The sequence below is a fragment of the Poecilia reticulata genome, chromosome 1 (assembly GCF_904066995.2).
Source record: "Poecilia reticulata chromosome 1, P_reticulata-male-v2, whole genome shotgun sequence".
NCBI lineage: Eukaryota > Metazoa > Chordata > Actinopteri > Cyprinodontiformes > Poeciliidae > Poecilia > Poecilia reticulata.
In genome coordinates, this window is record NC_088830.1 from 20,261,900 (window position 1) to 20,284,195 (window position 22,296).

At 38.7% G+C, this 22,296-nt stretch overlaps 2 protein-coding genes and 1 long non-coding RNA gene across 5 annotated transcripts in view; 2 read left to right on the top strand and 1 right to left on the bottom strand.

Moving 5' to 3' along the window:
• Positions 1 to 2,808, top strand: part of dlc1 (DLC1 Rho GTPase activating protein) — a 76,571-nt gene extending 73,763 nt beyond the window's left edge. For all 3 annotated transcript variants that reach the window (XM_017306348.2, XM_008413543.3, XM_008413551.3), the window contains 3 exons: positions 73 to 290; positions 407 to 580; positions 1,107 to 2,808. In XM_017306348.2, the coding sequence (XP_017161837.2) occupies positions 73 to 290; positions 407 to 580; positions 1,107 to 1,206 (492 nt within the window). In that variant the 3' untranslated portion in view covers positions 1,207 to 2,808. The remainder of the gene's footprint in view (positions 1 to 72; positions 291 to 406; positions 581 to 1,106) is intronic.
• A 3,761-nt stretch (positions 2,809 to 6,569) lies between these two features.
• LOC108166530 (uncharacterized) lies at positions 6,570 to 8,286 on the bottom strand. The gene is made up of 2 exons (XR_001776894.2): positions 8,162 to 8,286; positions 6,570 to 7,593 (listed from the first exon to the last, which is right to left on the bottom strand). It is a non-coding gene; the product is annotated as an uncharacterized LOC108166530 (long non-coding RNA).
• Positions 8,287 to 8,296: 10 nt separating this feature from the next.
• On the top strand, positions 8,297 to 22,256 carry lonrf1 (LON peptidase N-terminal domain and ring finger 1). Its single transcript, XM_008413482.3, has 12 exons — positions 8,297 to 9,024; positions 11,354 to 11,469; positions 12,281 to 12,403; positions 14,602 to 14,793; positions 14,918 to 15,131; positions 15,579 to 15,684; positions 15,777 to 15,891; positions 15,980 to 16,101; positions 16,212 to 16,370; positions 16,508 to 16,670; positions 18,117 to 18,269; positions 20,304 to 22,256. The coding sequence occupies exons 1-12, from the start codon at positions 8,427 to 8,429 to the stop codon at positions 20,460 to 20,462; spliced, it is 2,220 nt and encodes a 739-aa protein (XP_008411704.3). The 5' UTR covers positions 8,297 to 8,426; the 3' UTR covers positions 20,463 to 22,256.
• Positions 22,257 to 22,296: the final 40 nt, after the last annotated feature.

Genomic DNA, 22,296 nt, shown 5'->3' on the forward strand with positions numbered 1-22,296 from the left:
GTCTACGTTTATCTCAGATATTCCAAGGAATGTTTGTGTAACGTTGTCCGTCGTTTCTGTTCTGTCCTGCAGGTTCACGACGGATTTCCATTGAGGCTCTGGAAAGTCACTGTAGAGATTCCAGCGAGTCCCGATGAAGTTCTGACCCGAGTGCTGCGAGAACAGGGTCACTGGGATGAGGATCTACTGGAAAGCAGAGTAGTGGAGACGCTGGATGAGCGGACGGAGATCTACCAGTATGTTCGCAACGCCATGGCGCCGCATCCCACCAGAGACCACCTGGTGCTAAGGTAGACTCGTTTTCTTCTCAACTCACGCTTTCTTGCTTTTTTGTTGTTGTTTTTTTTCTAAAATTTCTCTACTTTAGTTCAAAGTTAATGCAAAATATTTTGATTATCACTGTCAGAACATGGATCACGGACCTGCCAAAAGGTGCGTGTGCACTTGTATCTACGTCTGTGGACCACGAAGGGGTGCCAGTGGTTGGTGTCCGCGTCAATGTGCTCACTTCACGCTACTACATAGAACCCTGTGGAACCAACAAATCCAGACTAACGCACATTTCCAGAACTGACCTCAGGTTAGTGGCTTACACAGAACCCAGGGTGATCATAGCTGGAGACGCACCAATCAGTATGAGATCAGAATCGGCTGAATCAAACACTGGAAAAAAAAAAAAATCCTCTATCATTAAATGCATCAAAATTAAAATCTCCTTCCATTTTTAGTCCAAAAAAAAAAAAAATTACCAACATGTACTTTCTGAATTCAGTAAAAAAAATTAGATAAGATTTGGGGATACTGGCTTTGGTGCATAACTAATCTTAAAATGCTTTCACTGTTTTACGCATTTAAAACTAATCTCCAATCAAAGATTATGAACAATAGTGTTCATGTTTTCTTTGTCATATTCTATTGGGGAAAAAAAATCTGAATCCTAGAAATGGACTCATCACTTCAGACCTTTAATGAAACCCAAAAATTGATATCAGCCTATAGAAAACCTGATCGGTGCACCTCTGACTAAAGCAAGCTTGTCACTAAATACGGCAACATTTTCATAGAGCTGCGTCATCCTAACGCTAAATCTCTTTCTTCTTTGTTAGGGGTCGTTTCCCAGAGTGGTACAATAAACTCCACGGACAGCTGTGTGCTGCTGAGGTGGCGCGAATAAGAGACTCCTTCACCGTTTCCATGGATAAATAAACAAGCAGCGTGCAATTCAGACCACGGAAAATTCTTGGGACTGCAACTTTTGGATGGAGTCAAGTCGTCGTCATGTTCACAGTGAAAAAGACAAAGTATGGAGCCCGGATTCAAGGACTCCATTTTCCCCAGAGTCAAAACAGACTTACTAAACTGGTCTTGTTGGGACTTCTGAGAGGACTGGAGACGTTTTGTTTTGTTGATTCGGAATGTGTGGTTTTGACTTTATCTAAAGGGATGATACGGCTTCTGAGAAGCGAAGAAGACTCAAGGTATGCATGAGCTCGTGTGTGCGGGTGTGTGCAAAGCAACAAATGCTAAGTGCATATTTTGTCGCGTTGGTTTACAGTCAGAGGAAAGCATGTACATATTAAGTATTCCGGTCAGAAAAAGCTGACGTGGCCGTCCGCCGCACGTCGCCTCTGACCAACTTCTCTGTTACAGCGAAGCACAGGAGGACCTGCAGATGTTATTAAGAGCTGATGAATGAATGTGTGGGTGAGGAAAGATGCAAATCCACAGACTGAGTGGAAACAAAAGACAGGATACGGTGGGATGACAGGTGGGCGACTGCACGCAGGGTTTTAGTGTTTGCAGGTAGAGGAGGAGGAGGACCGGTGGCTGGCTCACCAGAATGAAAGGACCGATCAGTCGGGATCTCATCTACTGACAGATAAAAGTCACTGCAATCCCCTCCAGAAGGATTTGAGTGAGTCATGGGTTTTATGTGGAAGCTGATCTTTGTTTGTGAAGATTCACGAGGCGGGTTTAGTCTCCCTGCAGGTGCCAAAAGTTAGTTCGTCAGTGACTTTAAAGAGAACAGCAGAAAGATATATATATATAAAAATAAAAATAAAAAACAGATTTAATGGACCAAATAAAGAAAAAAGCTAAAGGTCATCCTAGAAGGCATCAATGTTTGTTTTAGTCTCAAAAACAGCACAGTTCACATTCTCTTTTTTTATTTGTTGTTTGCAATTCTATCCTATTAGGAATATATTAAAAACTATACATGTTCCACTTTCTTCGTGCACAAGAGAACAGAAAACACAACTCACTGCAACTGAAACCTCCAGTTACACGAAAGACGAGAGAGAGAAAGAGAGAGAGAGAGAGAAAATGTCCTTTTATAAAGGTGGGGATTTTACAGGTTTTACTGTAAAGAGGAGGGGAGACTGAATGTGTCTTTTTCACAAGAAGGATAAAAATCTATTTGCGTAAGCGTCTTTCACTCTATTGTCTCGCTGTGTTTAAAAAGTAATTATAGAGATTTGTGCCCACGTAACTCCTTCCAGCACCGACGCTCTTCGATAGGAGACTGTCCAAGCTGTTCGTGCTCAGTGTGTAATTAATTCACTAAGCCCTTTGTTTATAACCAACCAGTTTGTACCTGTAACAGTGTCTCTGCCAAATAACCTATGACAATGACAGTTAATTTAAAGCCAATATATTTATACCTCAAATATGTGTGTTTTTTGTATCATTTTATGTTATTTTATTGTACATGGTAAACTTTGTGCTACAGAAATGTGTTTTATCTTTTTTATTAATATTATTTCTGTACAGGTTAATTAAAGTGCACTATTAAATGTATTAAAGTAATGCCTTTGTTGGCTGTTTTCTTTTCCACAGAGAATTTATTTTATTTTTTTCCCATTGGCCTGTTTTTTACCCTCCAGTATTATCCAGTCACTCATTTAAACCACAGCTTATTCCAACTCCAGCTTTTCCCTCTCGCTGACCCTTAACGCCGTAAATCTCAAGTGACTTGACTCCATTCCACGCCAATAAATCTGTGATGGGACTAGAGAGGCCAGGAGGATAGTGATCTCACTACTAATTATTATTCTTACATAAGTTTCTGCTATCAGAACGCTGTGGGGTCTGCTGTACTGTAGCGGAGAAGCTTAACAAGAGGCCAGGCAGTCATGTGGCAAAAGCAAGAGGGGCTCGAACTGTGTGAGGAGGGACCTTTTTGCCAATTTTGAGTTGTTTGATTTAACCACTTGGGAAAGTGTTACAATATATCAGGAAATTTGATCTCACCCAGACATTGTAGACCTTATGCTCCTTAAACCTGGAAATGCTTATTCAACATACCTTACACACCAGAGGGGAATTTACCCATTTCAAAAACTGTCTGTTCCTTGCTCTCAACAGGAGAAAGCTGGAGTTATACCTACTACCTTCCAATCGCAATATGACTACTGTACTCTCCCAAGTCGCCCACATTGTGACTGCGATGTAACGGCTAAATGTTTACAGGACATTAGAAAAGCATCAGTTCTACACTGCTGATAATTCTGATTGCTACACTGCCAAACAAAACACAGTAAAAAAGACAACAAAAAAAAACATCATTGCTCTTAAGTTTGAAGGATTTTCTGTGATTGTTATGCGGCAATCATTTACTCAGAAAATCGCCTTTGTCAGTGCCGTGTAATTTTCAATATTATCCTAAGTAAGCATCTTGCATTAGTAGTCGCAACCCACAGCCACCATAATAACATTCATCAGGCTTGATTTTATCCCATTTTTGAATAACGTAAACATCTCCAGGGAGAACTGTTCTCCCTCGGACTGGCATGTTTTCCTTTTGGGGTTGTGTACGTGCTTTTCCCCTGAGCGGCCCAAACACCTTGCAGAGATTACACAGCTCCAGATAAGCCAGGAGTCAGCGCCAGGGCTGCGTTCCCGCACTGCTGTTTGAGAATCTGTCGCAGAACGTTTCCCACATTGATAAATGCGTATGAATGTGTACGTTCTTCAGCCTGTGCTTTCTCTTTTTTAAAGACCATTACACGTATCCTCCATTTGTCATTTGTTGTAATAAGTTGAACAACAATTTTCAGACCCAACATCAGCTGGCAGCTGTAATAAAGCACAACTCCCCCAAACCCCTGTAACAAATACATTTGTTTTATTTTTTTCTCTTTCATCATACTTGAAATGTTATAGCTCGTTAAATCAATTTTAACATCAATCAGAATTAACTAAGTAGATGCATAACAAAGGTTCGTGATTTTATTTATTATGGGAATAAAGCAATCCACACCAACATGGCTCACTAATCTGATTGACTCCTAAAGCAACAACTGCCTTTAAGCATTTACAATAACTGGAAAAGATTTTCAAACTTATTTGATGATATGCTGTGCTACTACTTTTTCCACATAGAACCGGGTTGATTTGGATACATTTTTAGAACCTTTGAAACAGTTTCTTTGTATTTATTATCTGATATTGGTTTGATGATCTAAAAGCATGACAGACAAGTAACAAAAAAGTAAAAGGGAAGCAATCTCCAAGAGCACAACTGCATTTTCATGGCACTGTAAATCTAAAAAAAAAAAAGATGGCAAATACAGGAGAAAAAGTATTATATATCCAGTGTGGCGTAAAACATTGTGATGGATGACTTGTAGTACTGTTGTGATAACAGGAGCGGTATGCCATTGTGATAAGATTATATTTTAAGAGTCAACACAGGAAAGTTCAGTCACGGTGTTTGCTCATATTATTCCTTGTCATGGCTCGATGTTTCAGACATTTCCAAAGGCTGCCCAAAAAGTGTCTGCGCTCAGGAAGATGGATCTGACTGTCTGTTCTCTGCAAGATAAAACTGTCAAAAGAGCCATAAACCCACCTTCATAATTCTCACAAAAAAAATGAACGGTTTGGACACAATTATTATATCATAAATAAAAGAGCATTATTTGAAAAAGCAAAAAAGCAAAAACAAAAACAACCACAAAGACATTTTGAATGAGTAGAGTTGGCATGGACGGAAACACTGCGGGATATTTTGATCACCTCCATAATTATCTCAGAATCACAGCTTCCTTTTCCTTGACAAAAGTATTGTTTTGCCTGAACAGTTAAAAAAAAAAACAGAAGTGAAGGAAATATTAATCTTCTGTGTTGAGTTGCTTCAGGCAAATCACAATCTAGGTTTGTTTTTATAGCTCCATGCTGCCCTCTCGTGGTTGTACCATATAAATTCGGTCTGGGGTGCTGCACATTTAGCTCACTTTACACTATTTTAATGTGTAAAGTGCTTTGGAATTAGTACTTCATAAGTACTCATCATTACTACTCATAAACCACATTTTCATACTGAACTGTGCTGCAACCACAAATATGCTTTTTTGTGATTTTATGTACATCATCTTGATTCACTGGTAAAAACAAAACAAAACAAAACAAACAAACAAAAAACCGCACAAGCTCCCAAAGATGTGATCCACAGTTTCTGTGAATATCAGTTTTCACATCTAACTACGTATCATTAATTTTAATTAGATCTGGACTTCAACTGGGCCATCCTAAAACAAATATGCTTTGATCTGAACATTGGTTTCTAACAGTATTAACTAACCTGTTTAAATCAATCCATCTTCCCATCAACTCTGACTAACTTCTCTGTCTCTACTGGAAAAAACAATCACACAGCATGTTGCTGCCACCATCACGTCCCACCATAAAAGTAGTGTTTTCAAATGCTTGCACTGTGTTGCTTTTTCTTTTGTCATACTCAGTGTTTTGAAAGTTCAGCTTTCACCTCACCTGAACAGTGTTTGTTGTGGTTTTCCACTGAATTAGAAAGCCTCGTCTTGGTATTTTCTTTGTAAAAAGGTAAACGGAAAATAGATATCAACTTGAGCCTTTCAGTATTTCAACAGTTGATTGTTTTAGCTGAAATAACATGAAAACAAAGAACTTAAATAACTAAAATTTGAAAGTCCATGCTTTGCTGTAAGCATTTATATCTGCCATTTCCATCTTGTAGCATGTAGCAGTCGTTTTGTTCCTAGGAATGGTTTATTCCCATTTAGATTCACTTGTATTTAAGGAATATTTTATTCTTTATTCTTTGTGCTGCTGGTTTTTGGTTTGGTTTGACGCAGAAGGATTAATTTCAGTGAAGGCAGCATCTATTACACGTTTACTGCTGTGCAGCAGGAAACCACTAGAGGGCAGTGTCTCTGCATAATATTTATGGTCCAGACGTCATGCATAATGTGCTTCTTTAAACCATACCGCAAAAAAATATATATATATAGTAAACATCAAATTTTCAGTATTAATTGTGTTTTATATGAATCCCAAAACGAAAGTGGAAGTGAGAGCTGAAATGTATCACTCTTATAAAATCAACTCTCACCCTTTTAAAGAGTTAAGTAACACATTCATATATTTTTTTTCTCTTCTCCAAGTTTATTAAAATGAATTACCAATGTTTTTTTTTAACAAACATTAACAAGTACTCGTTTTTTCCGCTAAGCAAAAACTGCTTAAAAAATCTTTTTTGAACATAACAAATAAATTGATCTGAATAAATTATTCCAGTCAGATTTCCTGGGTACATTTACTTCAGTCTCAGCTTTATTTGCATGTGAAAAAGAAGGATGTTCTAGAAACCTGATAATTTGGGATTTAAAGCACATTAGAGACGTCAGAGAAAATGAAGCTGATAACCAATGCACAATCCAATTTTAAGAGTTGTTTTTGCTATTATTTCTCTCTTCATGTCCTAGGTTGCAACGGTATCTCACACAAAAATGTATATCCCAAAATATGAGGATGGTCAAGGAGAACACTGTTGTGCAGCATTGCAACATGGTGGAGAATAAGTTGCCTTTCTATCTTTTATCCAACTGGTAACCTGACACTTTCAAACTATTTGTTCACCAATTACTCAACATTTCATTGATGAATTATCTCAAAGTTGCATCCCCTGTCAATCCCTTGCAGATTATTGTAAGAAATTCATCCCAAAACCACAAGTTAAGATTATATTAGAAGCACTTAACTGCCATGTAGTCAGAGCTATGCTCAGTTATATATAATTTCATACTAAATTACTACATGTATATTCAAAAGTCTCTTACTTTAGAATCAGTGACAATGTTTAGAAAGAGAGATAAATTCAGGTAGAAAGGGGTTTTGTGATGTAAAAAAATAAGACCACGGTAAATCATTTAGAAACGTTTCAAATCTTTTGTCACGTATAACGTCACCTTACGTTCATCACAAATTTGTATCTGATAAACGAACAAACCTGTTAAGTGAAAAATCTCATGAATAAATAAGTAAGTAAATAAATAAAAAGGTACAATAGCATATATTTGCATGCACATTCTTTAAGTAATACTTTGCTGGGGCACCTTCTGATTTATTTTCGGAATTTCATACTTCTTCAGTTTAAGCGAATCTGATAACCTGGAAATAAAATTCAGCTGTTCTAGTTGGATTTTCTCAATTTTTCCACATCTGCATCCTTTCAATCAAGCTGTGTTTAAAAAGAGCTAAAAATGAGCCAAATGTACAAAGTTACCAGTCAGAAGAAGGATATCCAGAGTCCTGATCTATTGAAAATCCGCAGAGCTATACGGACAAAAGATATAGAAAAAATTAGAAAGGTAACATTGGCAAATAACAACAACTTAAGATGCAGATAGATTATAAATAAACCCCTGCCAAAGAAGACTGAATGCTGAATTTGAATCAACAGCTGTTTCGACAAAGTAATAATTTAAGTGAGCAATGTTATGCAACCATGGTTTTTTTCACATTTTGCTTTTATTTTTCTGTCTAACAGATGTACATGTTTTCCTTCAATTTGTAAAATGTTATGAAATTCAGGGATGTGGATATTCTTGAGAGCTACTCGAAGTAAATTTGAAGTATTTTGTGGAAGATTTGTTGAAAGAAAGGAGGATGAGGTACGTTACGCAATGGAAAATTTACATATATTTCAGAAAAAATAAATAAATTAGGAGGGTGTTACAAAATCATATTACAAAACGACTTATAAATGGGTTTTCAAGAAAGAACTGCAGTATTTCAACAATGGTGAGTTTAAAAAGAGTGATATTTCATGTTTGCATAACAATTGAAGTATATTTAAGAAATGTTGAGGTTCGAAAGGGAATATAATACCTGGCACACTCACTTTATCAACTTCATTACGTCTCTTCCGAGGTTATGAAACTTTCCTGCGCAGGTTTTGTAACACAGCCCCTCCTGACCAATCACGGAGCGAGACTGCTGTTCACGTGACTGCCCTTTTTTTTTTTTTATGTAACAAACGGGGCTTCAATGAGGAAAGCCCGTTCATTACATTGCCACGGATCGAGGCAGCTATCGAAATGTTTAAACACGGTGACAGAAGAAAGCCTACGTTCACATAGCATTTCACAAAACATTTCAATGCTGTCATGGCACTAAAACTGCAGGTGGCGAACACGGCGGATGAGAAAAGCGCTTTCTTTATCGGCGCTGAGGAGGAGGAGGAGGAGGGCCACCATGAACTTATACTACAGAAAGGCAACGCTTTGGCTACTGAGGACTGCCTCAAGGAGGCCATCGACTGGTTTTCAGCGGCAATGCGCTACGGACCGGTGCGTCCTGAGCAGTTAAGCACTTTTGTGGACGGTATTCTCCGCAACTTCAAGAAGAAACCCCCCGGGCCGCAGTACTCAGCGGGCCGGAGTCCGGAGGCAGCAGAGGAATCCGAGGACTTGGCGGTGTTCAACTGCCCCAACTGCCATGGCTTTTTAGGCGAGCCGGTGACCGTAGCTTGTGGACATTCATATTGTAAAAGATGTTTACAGCGGTGCCTCCTATCCAAGTGTAGGCTGTGCAACGAGCCTGTTGGGGACGAAGAGAAAGCCAACGTAGCTCTGTGCGGACTTTTAGAAAAATGGTTCCCCGACGAGCTGAAAAAGTTCAAAACATTACAAGAAGTGGAGGCGTCCTGTAAAAGAAAACGCTACAACGAAGTTGTGTCGCTAGCGAGCGATATTCTCCGCTCAGGTGAGTCTTTATCAGAAATCAGAAAAAGGTGTGTCTGGGTAGAAATATGATGCGTCTCAACGTTGAAACAACTTTTACACACATGTGCGTTTAGCACCATAACGCAGTGTGTCGTTAAGGCAGTCGCAGGGGATAAACGGTGTGAGGTCTACTGACCAATATTTTGAAAATACTTTGCGCTGACTCCGTATGTTTTGCTGCTGCCTCAAGTCTGCATGGCATTGCTTACGAAATTGTTTCACAACTGAGCATGCGCGGTAGGAGTAGGTTGCATAAGGCAGGTCGTGACACTTCAATGGGTTCGGTTTTGTAACTTCTGAAAAGGGGGAAGGGCATTTTTATTTTGTAATTGTCCTTACCGTTTACAAACTACGTATTCATGAATGGTTTAGAAAGAAATGAATGTAACAATTCTGGACCCGGATATCCGGGATAAATCTGGAGATTCATACAGAGGCAGAAAATAACCTTTTGTACCACATTGTGCTGTTCGATGAAAATAAAGGAAACCTGTCACATTTTTTATTTTTATTTTTTATAAACATCTGATGAGTAAAGGAAAAATAAAACCTAAATAAAAACAGGACAATTAAAGTCTGCTTTGCACAATAAAGGTTATTGTTGTTAAAATGAACAGTACAATGACTTAATGAATGTTCAAAATTAAATGATTGGCATCTTACTTAATGTCATTTTGGGTATTGAAAGTACAATACATATTTCAATATATAAGGTTATTCATAGTAGTTATATAAAATTAAGTTGCAGTAAATGTTAAGTAATCATTTAAGTACTATGTTTTCAAGCTCTTAAAGTCTCTAATATAATGCCTCACAAAAGTGTTTCAGTAGGTGAAGAAGTGAAAACGTCATTAGGAGACCTCAACTAAGTTGTCATTGCTAAAAGGGCAGATATATTGTAGAAGCAACTTATTCAGAAAACTTGGTCGGTATTAAAATTTTAAATCAGTTTTTTTTTTCCATTAGCTTGACAGACTTGATAATTGTTGTCAAGGTTCTTTTTTGCTGTGAACCCTACTAAAAAAAAACATTATTACTTATTAACTATTTGCTTATGTGTAATAAGTTGTCAACGTTCACCAGCAATAGTGCACATTACACTGTTCATTATTATATTAGGCCCTTTAAGGTGAGTGTGTTTTACATTGGTACTCAATCCTATGATAAGTAAAATAACTCCTTCAGAGTGATGCGTTCAGTTTTATTGAAAGACATAGATTATATAACAGTATTTTTTATGGTTTTGTTAATGGCCAACTGTAAATTCTGTAAAGAAAAAGTGAAACTTTGTATTCCTGCAAGAATTCACGAAACTACCCCCAGTGAAACATGATACCTGTTGATAAACACTGAGATTCGTGCTCACTTGTAGCTGCATGTTATTTATTTAAAAAGAGGGACTTGGCAAATAGACACACAAGCATAAAGCCACATAACATCGCCCTTCTCAGTGAGATTTTAAATCTCTCTACTTGTTCTTATCAGGAAGCTATCGATCAAGGTGCAGAGTCTTTAGGTCTGAAACTGTGTTGAACTTTGAGTTGTATAACCTATAGTGCTGCAGAAGAAAACCTACAGAGCAGAATGGAAACATCAAGATACTGTTGACTTCTTGACCTTATGATGACTAACTAGTAGACATGCTCTGCAAAAAGACTTTTGCCCATGTTACCCATGTTTGAGTCTCAGGTTTGCTAAGTCAAGCAATTAATTTCAGTCTCCACAGCAGTTTGTTTTGAATACTTTGACAGCTTAATGAAAGCGTGTCTTACAAAATGATTCTACACGTAGAGAGGCTCCGCCCTGCTCTGCTACAGAAACTCACATCCACTGATCTATTGCTGGTCTGTCGGGGGTTATGCAATCTGTTTTTCTTTCTCTGGGTTTGCAGATAATTCATTAGCTGGTGTCAGATTTGGGGTTTTTGGTTATCTGATGTACGACTAGTCAAACCCTTGAAACCATACTTTCAGTTTACCACGTGAAATGCAAACTTTATACAGAATTTTATATTCTGTATATTTACAGGGAAATCTATCATTACTTAGCATTGGCTGATAAATGTTCTTGCAGTACATAGTGCTTGTGAGAGGAAAAAAAAGCAGATTTTTCAGTGTGTGACCCACCAATCACTCATCAGTGCTGATCAAGGGAAAATAGACCAGTTCCAATCTCCGACCGACTGACCAACCAGTGCATCAGTAGTATATCTTGTTTCGGTAACCAGCCAACTCCTGGTAATGGTATGTTTCTCTCAAATGGTTACAATAACTGTGTATTTGACAGAGGCAACATTTTTTGTGTTGCAGATCCTACCGTGACCTTGGCTCGTCTCTCTCGAGCAGAAGCGTACACGGCTCTCAAACAGTACCAACTGGCTTTGGAGGACACAGAGTTCTGTTCCAGGTCCAGCTATTCTGCTGAAGTATGTCATTCACTGAAAACTGAAACTAAATATTTCAAGAACAAACGAATTACTCATACATTGCTGTTCAAAGCCAAAATGTAACGTGGTCATTTATTCCTCAATCTATGAGGAATAAATGACCATAAAAGGACAGCTGCCATTTCTGTTGCTTTTTTCTCTTATTTTGTTTGATCACAGCCTGAACTCTGTACCAGACACAGACTGATTTGCTTTCATTTGTCTTAAAAAACCATTTCAAGCTAAACTAAGTAAATCAGTATTTAGGCCTGCTACCTGTAAAGCCACAATCTGCCAGTGCCACATGAGTCCTCTCATTGAATTATGATTCCAAGCTAATAAGCTGCATTTTGCAAATAAGTTTAAAAAGATGAAGTCTTCATGTTGTTTGTTTCTACAAAATAAAACGGGTGAAATGTTGTTGAAGGTTCATGACTAGGTGAGTAAATGTAATTAAGCATGGTTTGAATTTTCTGATTTACTTTAAATTATTTTTGGTGTTTTTTTACAGAGTGTAATCTTTAAATACTTGTGCTGCTTGTTTCATTGTAAATATGTTATAAAAGAGGTACATGGCCAATAAAGGTCTTTCCAAACTAAAGCTTTGAATAATAATAATAAGATTAAGGTCAAAACTATTAATAACTATTACGCCACTGGTAGGAGACCACAGGCTGGTTTCATTTATAGGTTACAGCATTTATCTGCCATGTGATATGTATGGATTTTGTGTGTGTGTGTGTGTGTGTTTATAATAAGTTTTAACAATTTACTGGGTGGAAAGTAATTTTTCCGTGTCGACTTCTTGTAGGCTCTGTTCAGGAAAGCTATGGTGCTGCTTGAAATGGGTCAAGTAGACGAGTCTCTCCAAGTCTTCCTCCACTGCTTGACTATCGACGAGGACTTCCCAGGTGCTAAAAGAAAAGTGGAAAAGGTAAGAGATTTAGCTGATTGCTTTGTTCCAGTTTTCAGGCTGGGGATTTTAAATCAGGTTGGGGGTCATGGAGTCTTACTGGTAAGTTAAAGGAGTCCGCCTGTCCTGTGCCAGGCAGCCTTGGCCTTCGTTTCGTTTTTACTTCATTACTTTGAAGAGTTAGGGTTACGTGAATCTTTTTATTTAGACCGCTAGAAAGATTCGAGCACTGTGGTTGTTATGCAAGGTTGACTTTGTGGATCAATTTTGAGATTTTCTGTATAGGAATAACTACATAAAAACCATTTAAACTGAATATTAAAAAAAAAGGCATGTTGGTATTTCAAAGTGCTTAGAATGAAAGGACATCTTTCATAAAACACAACCAGCAGCGTTTTCCTGAAGTTTCCGAGCATATCATGATTACTGAGGCGGGTCACTAGATCACCATGGCTAATACTGTTACAGCATTTCTTGCTTGTTTTTGTGGCTGTATAAAGGCTTTTGAACATATGTAGAACAGTGTTAGAAAAGCATCCTTATTATGAGAGGAGCTTGTAAAAGAAATGATAAAAGTGTAATAATTTATCATCTGGTTTGCTAATGAAAATGGCTTTTTGCTCTTCAGAACTACAACATACAAGTGACTATTTAAATTCATTTGGATGATGTCATAAATTTTAAAATATAAACCAGGGTTAAAAACCTAAACTATATTCTACTTAGGTCATGAATAGAGATGTTCAGATATGTGTTTCCACTGCTGATTAACTTTTTCAAAAGTGAATGAATGAATTTTCTATTAATATAAAAAAAAAGTGTTTATTGATATATCTGATAGGTGCAGTTTCTTTATTAATTTTAAATAGAAAACAAATGAAGACTAAGAAAAGGATTTTGATCACACACGTCTATTAGAAAGTTGTCAATGGATTTATGCGTCAGTCCAGTTGCTATTGACCTGGCTAGTCAATAGCCAGTACAACTCATCTTTAAAATCGAAGGGGAACCAAAAGTTTGGATTCAGCTTCACATTTCTTAGATGATTCGGGATATCAAAACCTTGGACTTGAGTTGTAAATATTTAAAATTGATTTCAGCGTCTGTGGTCAGTCATGGAATTACATAAGTTGTTAGTGGGTCAGGTCTTGTGACTCTGTCTATAATGACATTAGTACCCCTTAATGACAGGGATACAGACAGCATTGAAGTTATATAAGTGGAACACATTTGACTCGTGCGTTTTCAGAAAAACACAATTATTCCCTGGCTAAGTTGTGCTGAGGAATCAGAGTATATTTTTCAGTCCACACTCTGAACCGAAACTACCTGGCAAAAGTTCAGGAAACTTGTTTGAGAAGTGGGGCATGGGCAAAAGAAAACCATTTTAAATGAAATTAAAACTAGAAATTGGTATCTGCAGTAGAGGACATTGGACTTGTGGGAGTCATTGACCAAAATCCAATTATTCCCAAGTTCAGTTTCTCATGCAATAGTTATATAATCACCTCAGAATAGTTAGTTTTCACTCATAAGTGGGTTAATGAGGCTGTTGTTAATTTGACTATTTTTAGATGTAGAGAGATTAGATTTTTTTCTTTTACAGGTGTGTTGCAAAGGTAAAATCTATCTCACTATAGCACAAGTACAAAATATGGAAGAATACATTGCTGGCATAAATGTTAATTGTAGATAATCTCACAACTGAAAAAAACTAGTCAGGAAATCTCACTGGTTTTGGAACTGGGAACTAGAGCGTGGTTTTATGACATTCCCAGAATGAAGCTGTAGCATAAGCAGCGACAAGCAGATTATTCAGGTTTATTGTCATCCTATCAAATTTATTTGTGATGTTCTTGAGTTGTTGCTCCCTGCAGCTGTTTTTTCAGACATTGTCGATTAAACAAACCTCACAGAAGTTAAACAGCTCATCTTTTTGACTACTTATCAGCTCCCCCGTATATTTCTTCATTTTTTCTTTGTTACGCCAAAGTATGTTACAATTTCTTCTCACTATCACCAAAGGCGGCCCAAGAGCCACCATCTGTGCTTGTGTCAGTGGTCATAAGCCAGACCCTGGAAATATTGCTTTTAGAGAAAAGTTTTGCTCATTTCATTACCTGGCCGACTTGTAATTATATCTGTGTGCCAAAAGATTCTTGGTTATTGCCGTCTTTGACCATCTTTGAATTCTGTTGATGAGTTGAATCTTTCTGCAGATCTTGTGTGACCTCCTCTCCCCGGCTGATGAGAATGTTAAGGTGGGCCTGAGAGAAACGACACAGAACACGTTGCCCCACCTGCGCAGCAAACATCTTGTGACTGAAGCTCAGACTCAGAGCCCCAGTCAGAGGCAGCAGCAGCAACACCAGGTCCGTGCCGCCTCTGCACACCAAGTGGACGGCCAGGAGGTACCCACATGTTGAATGATGATGCTACATCACTGAAACTTTCTGTTATTGTGTCGATACTGCATCGGTTTTCCTTCGAAGTTAAAAGAATCGATCTCACATCTTACCTTGTGTCGCCTCCCAGAAACGATGCGATAGCCTGGAGCGGCCCGGCCTGAGCCGAGCGCAGTCGCTTCGAATGCACAGCTCTAGCAGCAGTGAAGAGGGGCTGAAGAGGGTGAGCTCAGCTCCTCAGCTGGGTGACCAGGACAAGGGAAGTCTGCTGAAGAGGAAGCTGTCCGTGTCAGACATCGAATCATATGTGGTGGACAGTGGGAGCAGCAAATATAAGAAACAAGGTTGGTTTTTAAATCATTTGTGTGATTAAAACCATAGTTAGCTCACCTTTTAGTAGAACACAAACCCAGAGCTACTATAAACTGGTTTAGATAGAAGCATGTACATGGGTTAGAGTGACCTAATCAAAGACCAGACTTGGTTCCAAATTAAAAATTGTGGCAAAACTCTGCGATCAATGTCCAGACATTCAGAGCTTGAGCTTTTTCAAAGAAGAATGCACAGTTTTTCGCCACACTGTCAAGGGTTTTTATTTTTTTTTATATAAAAAACATTTTGATAATATTTATTTTACTTCACAATTATTCATTATTTTAAGTTGATCTATCACTCAAATACTGAACATAGGAGCTTGAGATTATAACATGACAAAAATAACTGCTTAGTATTTTGCAAGGCAGTATATGTTATTAAAGTTGAATAAATGGCACATTTTCAATTTGTTCAAGGTGTATCAAAAGGCTCCAAGCTTAATTCAGCCAAACCAAAAACATGCAGAAGTGTTCCTAAAGATCTGCTGGACGCCAATGACCTGGAGTGCTCCCTCTGCATGAGGTAAAGGCCGACACGCACATACACACAGCTACTTCCATATCCCAATAAATCTGATCAGCAGGCTGACTATAACATCTCACTGTCCGATACAGATTGTTTTATGAACCTGTGACAACACCATGCGGCCATACTTTCTGTAAAAACTGCTTGGAGCGCTGCTTGGACCACACTCCCCAGTGTCCCCTCTGCAAAGAGAGTCTCAGAGAGGTAAGATTTGAATACTTTAGAAGTCACATTAAAAGCCTTCTTTCCTGTATTTTTTTTTTGTTGGTAACGTATACCTGGCCGTCTCCAGTATCTAGCATGCAGGAAGTACATAGTGACGAATGTCTTGGACGTCCTGATCAAACTGCTTTTCAGTCAAGAGTATGAGGACAGGACGAAAACACACCTGGAGGAGAACAGAGAGTTGTCCGAGTAAGAATCTACTGCTTTCCTTCATTTTCTGTTCATATTTAAATGTCATAAGTGTAAGATTCAGAGGGGTGAACACATGTTAACCGTTTATTTCTGTCTTGTTTCTGCAGCTTGACGAAGAACGTGCCTATCTTTGTCTGTACTATGGCTTACCCCACTGTGCCTTGTCCCCTCCATGTCTTTGAGCCACGTTATCGCCTCATGATCCGCCGCTGCATGGACACAGGCACGCGGCAGTTTGGGATGTGCATTAGTGATGCTCAGAAAGGGTAAACACACCGCCGTTACTGTCTGAGCATGAGATTGCACATCAGTTAAGAGTTTCATCATATAGTGTTCGTTAAGGGCCCCTAAAAAACTGTAGTTGCAACTTTGCTAAAATGAAGTGTCGTATTCATGTTTTCAGGTTTGCAGACTATGGCTGCATGCTGATCGTCAGGAGCGTCCACTTCCTCCCTGACGGTCGCTCCGTGGTCGATACCATCGGAGGAAAACGCTTCCGGGTTTTGTCCAGAGCAATGAAGGATGGTTACAATACTGCAGACATTGAGCACCTGGAGGACACCAGGGTAAGAGCCACATTGGTCATATCTTGCTGGACTCTGGTTAGTTATGCAGGGTTTTCTGAAATTTCATTGAATGATTTTCCATGTCTAGAAAAATAGTTTTTGGAATATTTAACCTTTAAAACGGAATTTCTTATTCTATTCACTAACAGCAGTAACCATTAAGCCCACCAACCCTCTGGTTTTTGTTGGCTCCATGCTCATAGAAGTAACTGAATAAAAAAATAAAAACTTTAATGGCTAAAGATGGACTGAGAAGTATGGAAAAATTTTGTTTGACATGAGCAATGTCCCTCGGGGTTGTTTTTAACTGGACTGTGAAATCAGCTGGAAAATGGATTTTCATACAGAAACCCAATTATAAGCCTCTTTTATAACCCGGGGATAAGTAAACAAGCTTTTGTTGATACCAGAAATATTACCGTATTTTCCACACTATAAGGCGCACCTAAAAACCTTCAATTTCCTCAAAAACTGACAGTGCGCCTTATAATCCGGTGCGCCTTATATATGGACCAATATTGAGCCACAACAGGTCTAGCAACTAAGGTAAGCAGCTGCCAACTTCATTTTCGCCCGTAGAAGAAGTGTGCGGTGCATGCTGGGATAGTTGTCAGAACGCTGGTTTGTTAATAAAGTTTGATAATACATTTAAAGCCAGAGGGGCGAGGGAAGAGAAACAGAGACTGCGGCGGCAGCGTGTCGGTTGGTTTGTGTTACCCAGACAGCAGTTGGGCACAATATCGCAACACCAACACCGTGAGTGAAACAACGACTGGGGCAGACTACTATATAAAGCACTCGGGGGGGACCACTTCTTTACAAATGTGGATGTGTAATAATAGAGTACGGAACAAATTGGCAACCCAAACTGAAGCGTCTATTCTATGCACCTTATATAAAAAAGTTTTAAAATAGGCCATTCATTGAAGGTGCGCCTTATAATCCTGTGCGCCTTATAGTGCGGAAAATACAGTACACTGGAATATTTGTTTGGTGACATCAAAATGTTAAGAGTGCAATATTAATATTGCCTGTTTGGCAGCACTAGTTATTGACGAATATAGTCAAAGTGCCACAAGATTAAACTGCCTTCTGTTGGGTAAAGTATTATCCACAAGTTCCCACTCCTGCTTTAAAGATTACAGTGACTTCTAAAGGATGACTGTATGAAAATGTGTGAACATGATGAAAAACATTTTTCATGACTGAGAACTGTTAAAGAATTCAAATTGTCGTAGAGACTGTGCAGCAACTCATTTGTTTTTATTGGCGCAAGATTCAGTCTCTCTCCTGCAATTTCATCAGAAAAAACCTGGATTATTTATGTTTTTTTTTCTTTTTATTAGGGAGTGCCTGTATGTTGAGCTAGTAAAATAACTGCAGTCCATTACATTCAGCTAATCAAAAATTATGTTGACTTTAGCTTATTTTTCTTCTACCCCTCAGGTGGAGGACAGAGAGGAACTAGAAAAGCTACAAGAACTTCATGATGCAGTTTATCAACAGGCCCAGGTCTGGTTCCAAAATCTCAAAATCCGCTTCCACAACCAGATTCTGCAGCACTTTGGACCAATGCCAGAGCAAGAACCAGATATCCAGGTACAGTCATCCCTGCATGCAAAAAAGCTGACATTACCTAATTTTTAATAATACAGCAATACAATACATATTTTAGTGTGGTCATTATTTTTTTTGTGTGTGTTCTCTGCTTATTAGCTCAGACAAAAACTGAATCGGTGGAGAATCATATTTTGAACTTCATAACAACTGGTATCTGAAGGAAAGCCACCGGGCTCGTGAAGCTGTTAGTACTTGTAGTCTCAAAGCTCACTGTGAGTTTTTAGTCCTGAATTGAATCATCTCATGACGCATGGCCTTTTGGGAACACTCACAGTGACACAGATTCAGCAGCCTCGTAGGTCTTAGGAATGCAGTTTTTGTGTGTATTGTGCTCCGACTCCAGCTTTGGCCTGCAGGGATTACAGCTCCTTTCTCTGGACAACCACTGCAGATTCTTCTGACAATGTGGGCTAAAGAGCTTTATGGCTGCTTCATGGCTAATCTCTCAGGCTGCGTTGCATCACAACGGTGCTATGGAAAGAATTCCCAGCTCTACACACACAGACACACTGAAAAAGCAGAAGGACAGCGGGTTTTAGGGCTTACCGTGTAATTTGAGTTTATAATGATAGACTGCAAAAATCCTTCCAGAACTTGAATTGCAGTAAGGTGTTCACTTTTCATGTCCATGTTGACCACATCACACAGACGCAACGATTTGTTAACTCTGATGCAGCAGCGCATTTCCGCTTCAGATTACTGGGAACAGTCTGTTCAGTGTGAACTCATTCCAGAGTCATAGGGCCGGTTACTTCATTACTCAGAAGTTATGCAACTAAAGTTGCTCGAATAGCAACTTCAAAGAGAACATGCCAGGTTGCCATGAAAATAAGTTTCTCCTGATTTACCTCCGAATTATAGTTCACTCAAACACGTATATTTGTGTTGAGATCAGTTGACGATGGCGTTGTGGATGACTGGATTTCATTACGCCTCTGTCATATTACAGCAGACGAGCACAGCCTCTTTAATACGAACCATCAGTCACTGCTGTGCCTGAGCTGTAGTGAGACTTGATGCTTTCTAGTGTCTTAAAAATTGAGATGCACCGATGGAAAGAGTTGGCTTGCTGATGCAGATTTTAGTTGATTATAAATTCTAGTTTTATGAACCAAAATATAAGAAAAGATGAGCAATCAAAGTACATTTTTCTCTAGCCTTTTTGTTCTGAGTGAAAAACCAAACTGAGTATTGAGCTCATAGTTTAAATGATCTGTAGCGATGAGTGCGGCTGGTATTGCTAAAATATCAATATTCTCTACAGACTCATTATATTTCATGGCAGCCTGAGGTTCATAGTTCAAAAGAGAAACTATGCAGTGCTCCTTCTAGCCTTTCTGTCATCTCCTGAAAATCTCTCTTTCACTCGCAGCCTGATTTCTGTACAAAGCACAGAAATGTCTGGACATGTAGGAAATGCATTCTTATTTGTATAGCACATTTCAGCAGCAAGGCATTTCAAAGTGCTTTACATCATTTAAAACAAAAACACAGTCATGTAACATTGAATAAACAATAAAAAGCAAACAAAAACAAAAAAAAGACATTAAAAGCCGCTCCCCTTGTCTTATCCCCTCTGACTTTGTTTAAACATCTCAGCGATTGTGAACTCAGCTGAGCGTTCTCCACTCAGTAGCAGTGTCCACACTGAAGGCCGTTGTCAGTCAGTGTGACAAGGTAGCCTTTAGGGTGGTGTGCTCACTAATTGGAAAAAGAAAGTAATGTTGAGTTTCCAACTAGCCTGTCACCAGACATGACAATCGAGGTTAAGAGAAAACCTGAGCCACAGACTAATTTGTCTCTGGATTTTCGTATAAAATGTTGCGCCTGCATGTTGTTTCGGTTCAGATCTTGAAAAATGTACAACGCGCAAGTCAGACTGAAGGTTTTACATTTTTTGATTTGGGTACAGTTGAGAGGAACAGCCGAACGGTCTCTAAATCAATAAAACTGTGTATCAGTTATAGCAGACGGATGATTCTGACAATGTTTTTGTCCATTTTCTTTGTCCAGGCAACTCCAAACGGTCCTGCTTGGTGCTGGTGGCTGCTGGCCGTTCTGCCCATCGACCCTCGGTACCAGCTGTCTGTCCTGTCCATGACCAGCCTCAAAGACCGCCTGGTGAAGATCCAGCACATCCTCACATATCTGCAGAGCATCCCCAACAACTAAGAGCTTCCCCCTCGACAAGCGTCCTCTGGGACTTTAAATGTAACATTGAGGAAACCATCAGTCAGCATCCCAACAAACTACAGTCTCTACTATCAGTGGCTTCAGTGTCGTTTTTTTTTTTACAGTTTCAGTTTACTGTTCTGTACTCAAATCACACACAGGATTCAGTGAGAAAGTCTCAAAGGCGTGGATCAATAAAACAGACACGGGGCCTAACCACCTCAGGGATGCACTTTTTGCTATGAAATAAGGAAAAAAAAAAAAAGGCAATGCAAACAGTTGCATCTGTTCTCTCCTGATGCAGTTATTGTTCAGAAGATCTTCCATAAAGATTGTGGGGAGAAGAAGCTACTCATCCAGATGAAGACAGCAGAGAGTAGTATTTCTAACAATTGTCTGAATGTCGTCTTTTTTTTTTTTTTTTTTTACAACTGGTCTAATTAAAGTAAAACTGCTTTTTTTTTTAAACCAGTAAAAGAGCGACAATAAGATGTATTTTAAGTTGAAAGAGGGCGGAACAGAATCCTAAATGCTGAAAGTTGGAAAGTGGGGGGAAAAAAAAGTTTATTACACACAGCTATACCTCACTTTAAAGTTGGCACATTGAGGCTTCAACGTGTGAGGAAAAATGTGTGCGTTCCTAAGTGCATCCACAGGTTTATGTATGTGTACCCAGCACTGATAAAAGTATTTCTTTCAAGTTTTCACTCTCCTTTCACACGCTTGACACGCACAAACTTCCATTGCTGCCTCCTCTGAGTGGCAGCGAACCTGTTTCCACAAAATTGAGATGATCTGTTTTTCTTCCCGTCTTGTTTTTGTTTTGTTTTTACTTTTAAGTTTCTTCCAGTTTCTTAACAGTGTGATCCTGAAATCTGATGTTTTATTTGTCTTTTTTGTCTTACTGAATCCTCCGAGTTTTGTTTTGCTTTTTGTTTGGTTGTTTTTGTGTGTGCGTGTGTGTGTGTGCTGTCCCGTCATCTTAACCAAACAACATTGTGGGTCTGGTTCCTGTGCAGTGTCAGTGGGATATTTGCTCTACAAAAAGGAAGAAAATAGGACATTACCCCTGCTACGCAGTTGGCTTTATTGAATTAAAGGCACAGCAGACCATATCTGGTTCAAGCAGCATTTATGACAAGCCATTGCAAAGAGTCTGAGTATAAAGGTGATCAATTATGGATTGTAATTGCAATAGCAACATGAGCGATATACTCAATTTGACATGTGATTATTAACCCCCTCCGTCTATGTTGTTGAGGCCATACATTAGTCTTCTCGTTTTCCTGATAATTCCCCCTCAAAAATTCCCAAGGATTAATATAATCTAGAATATATTCCTACTTTGAGAATACTATGAAAACTAGGGAGTACTGGCAATATTCTGACGAGTCGAAAGAAGATCAAGAATACATCAAAGGAATGTATGTTATTCTTCATTAAAGCTGCTGGGTGGGGAAAGAGGAAGGTACCTGCAGAGCTGCATTTGCCTTGCACCACATTACATTAGGGGATTCTGTACCATAATGCATTGGCTTGGTTACCATTCCTTTTGTTTTTTTGCCACAGCATGAACGTTTGTTTTTTATTTACATTTTTTTCAGTGAATTTAAGCTTTTGTGTCTTCACATTACCTATTAAAAATTGTGAGAATAAAAATAAAAATACATAAGTTAATGGTGTTTTATGTAAATCATTTGTACAAAGCCTTTTTCCGAAAGATCTTGCTTTTTGCTAAAATGTTTTAAGTTATCATTTTTCAACAATAAATGCACTTTTTTTTCCAAACATAAACTCCAGTCGTTATTTTTTTTTAAATGACTTCTTTTGTGTG

Bases quoted from the DNA above. Each gene is read 5' to 3' on its own strand.
- lonrf1 (XM_008413482.3), top strand. From the start codon at position 8,427: ATGGCACTAAAACTGCAGGTGGCGAACACGGCGGATGAGAAAAGCGCT. The intron at 9,025-11,353 runs GTGAGTCTTTAT...TTTGTGTTGCAG, and splicing joins GAGCGATATTCTCCGCTCAG to ATCCTACCGTGACCTTGGCT. The intron at 18,270-20,303 runs GTACAGTCATCC...TTCTTTGTCCAG, and splicing joins AGCAAGAACCAGATATCCAG to GCAACTCCAAACGGTCCTGC.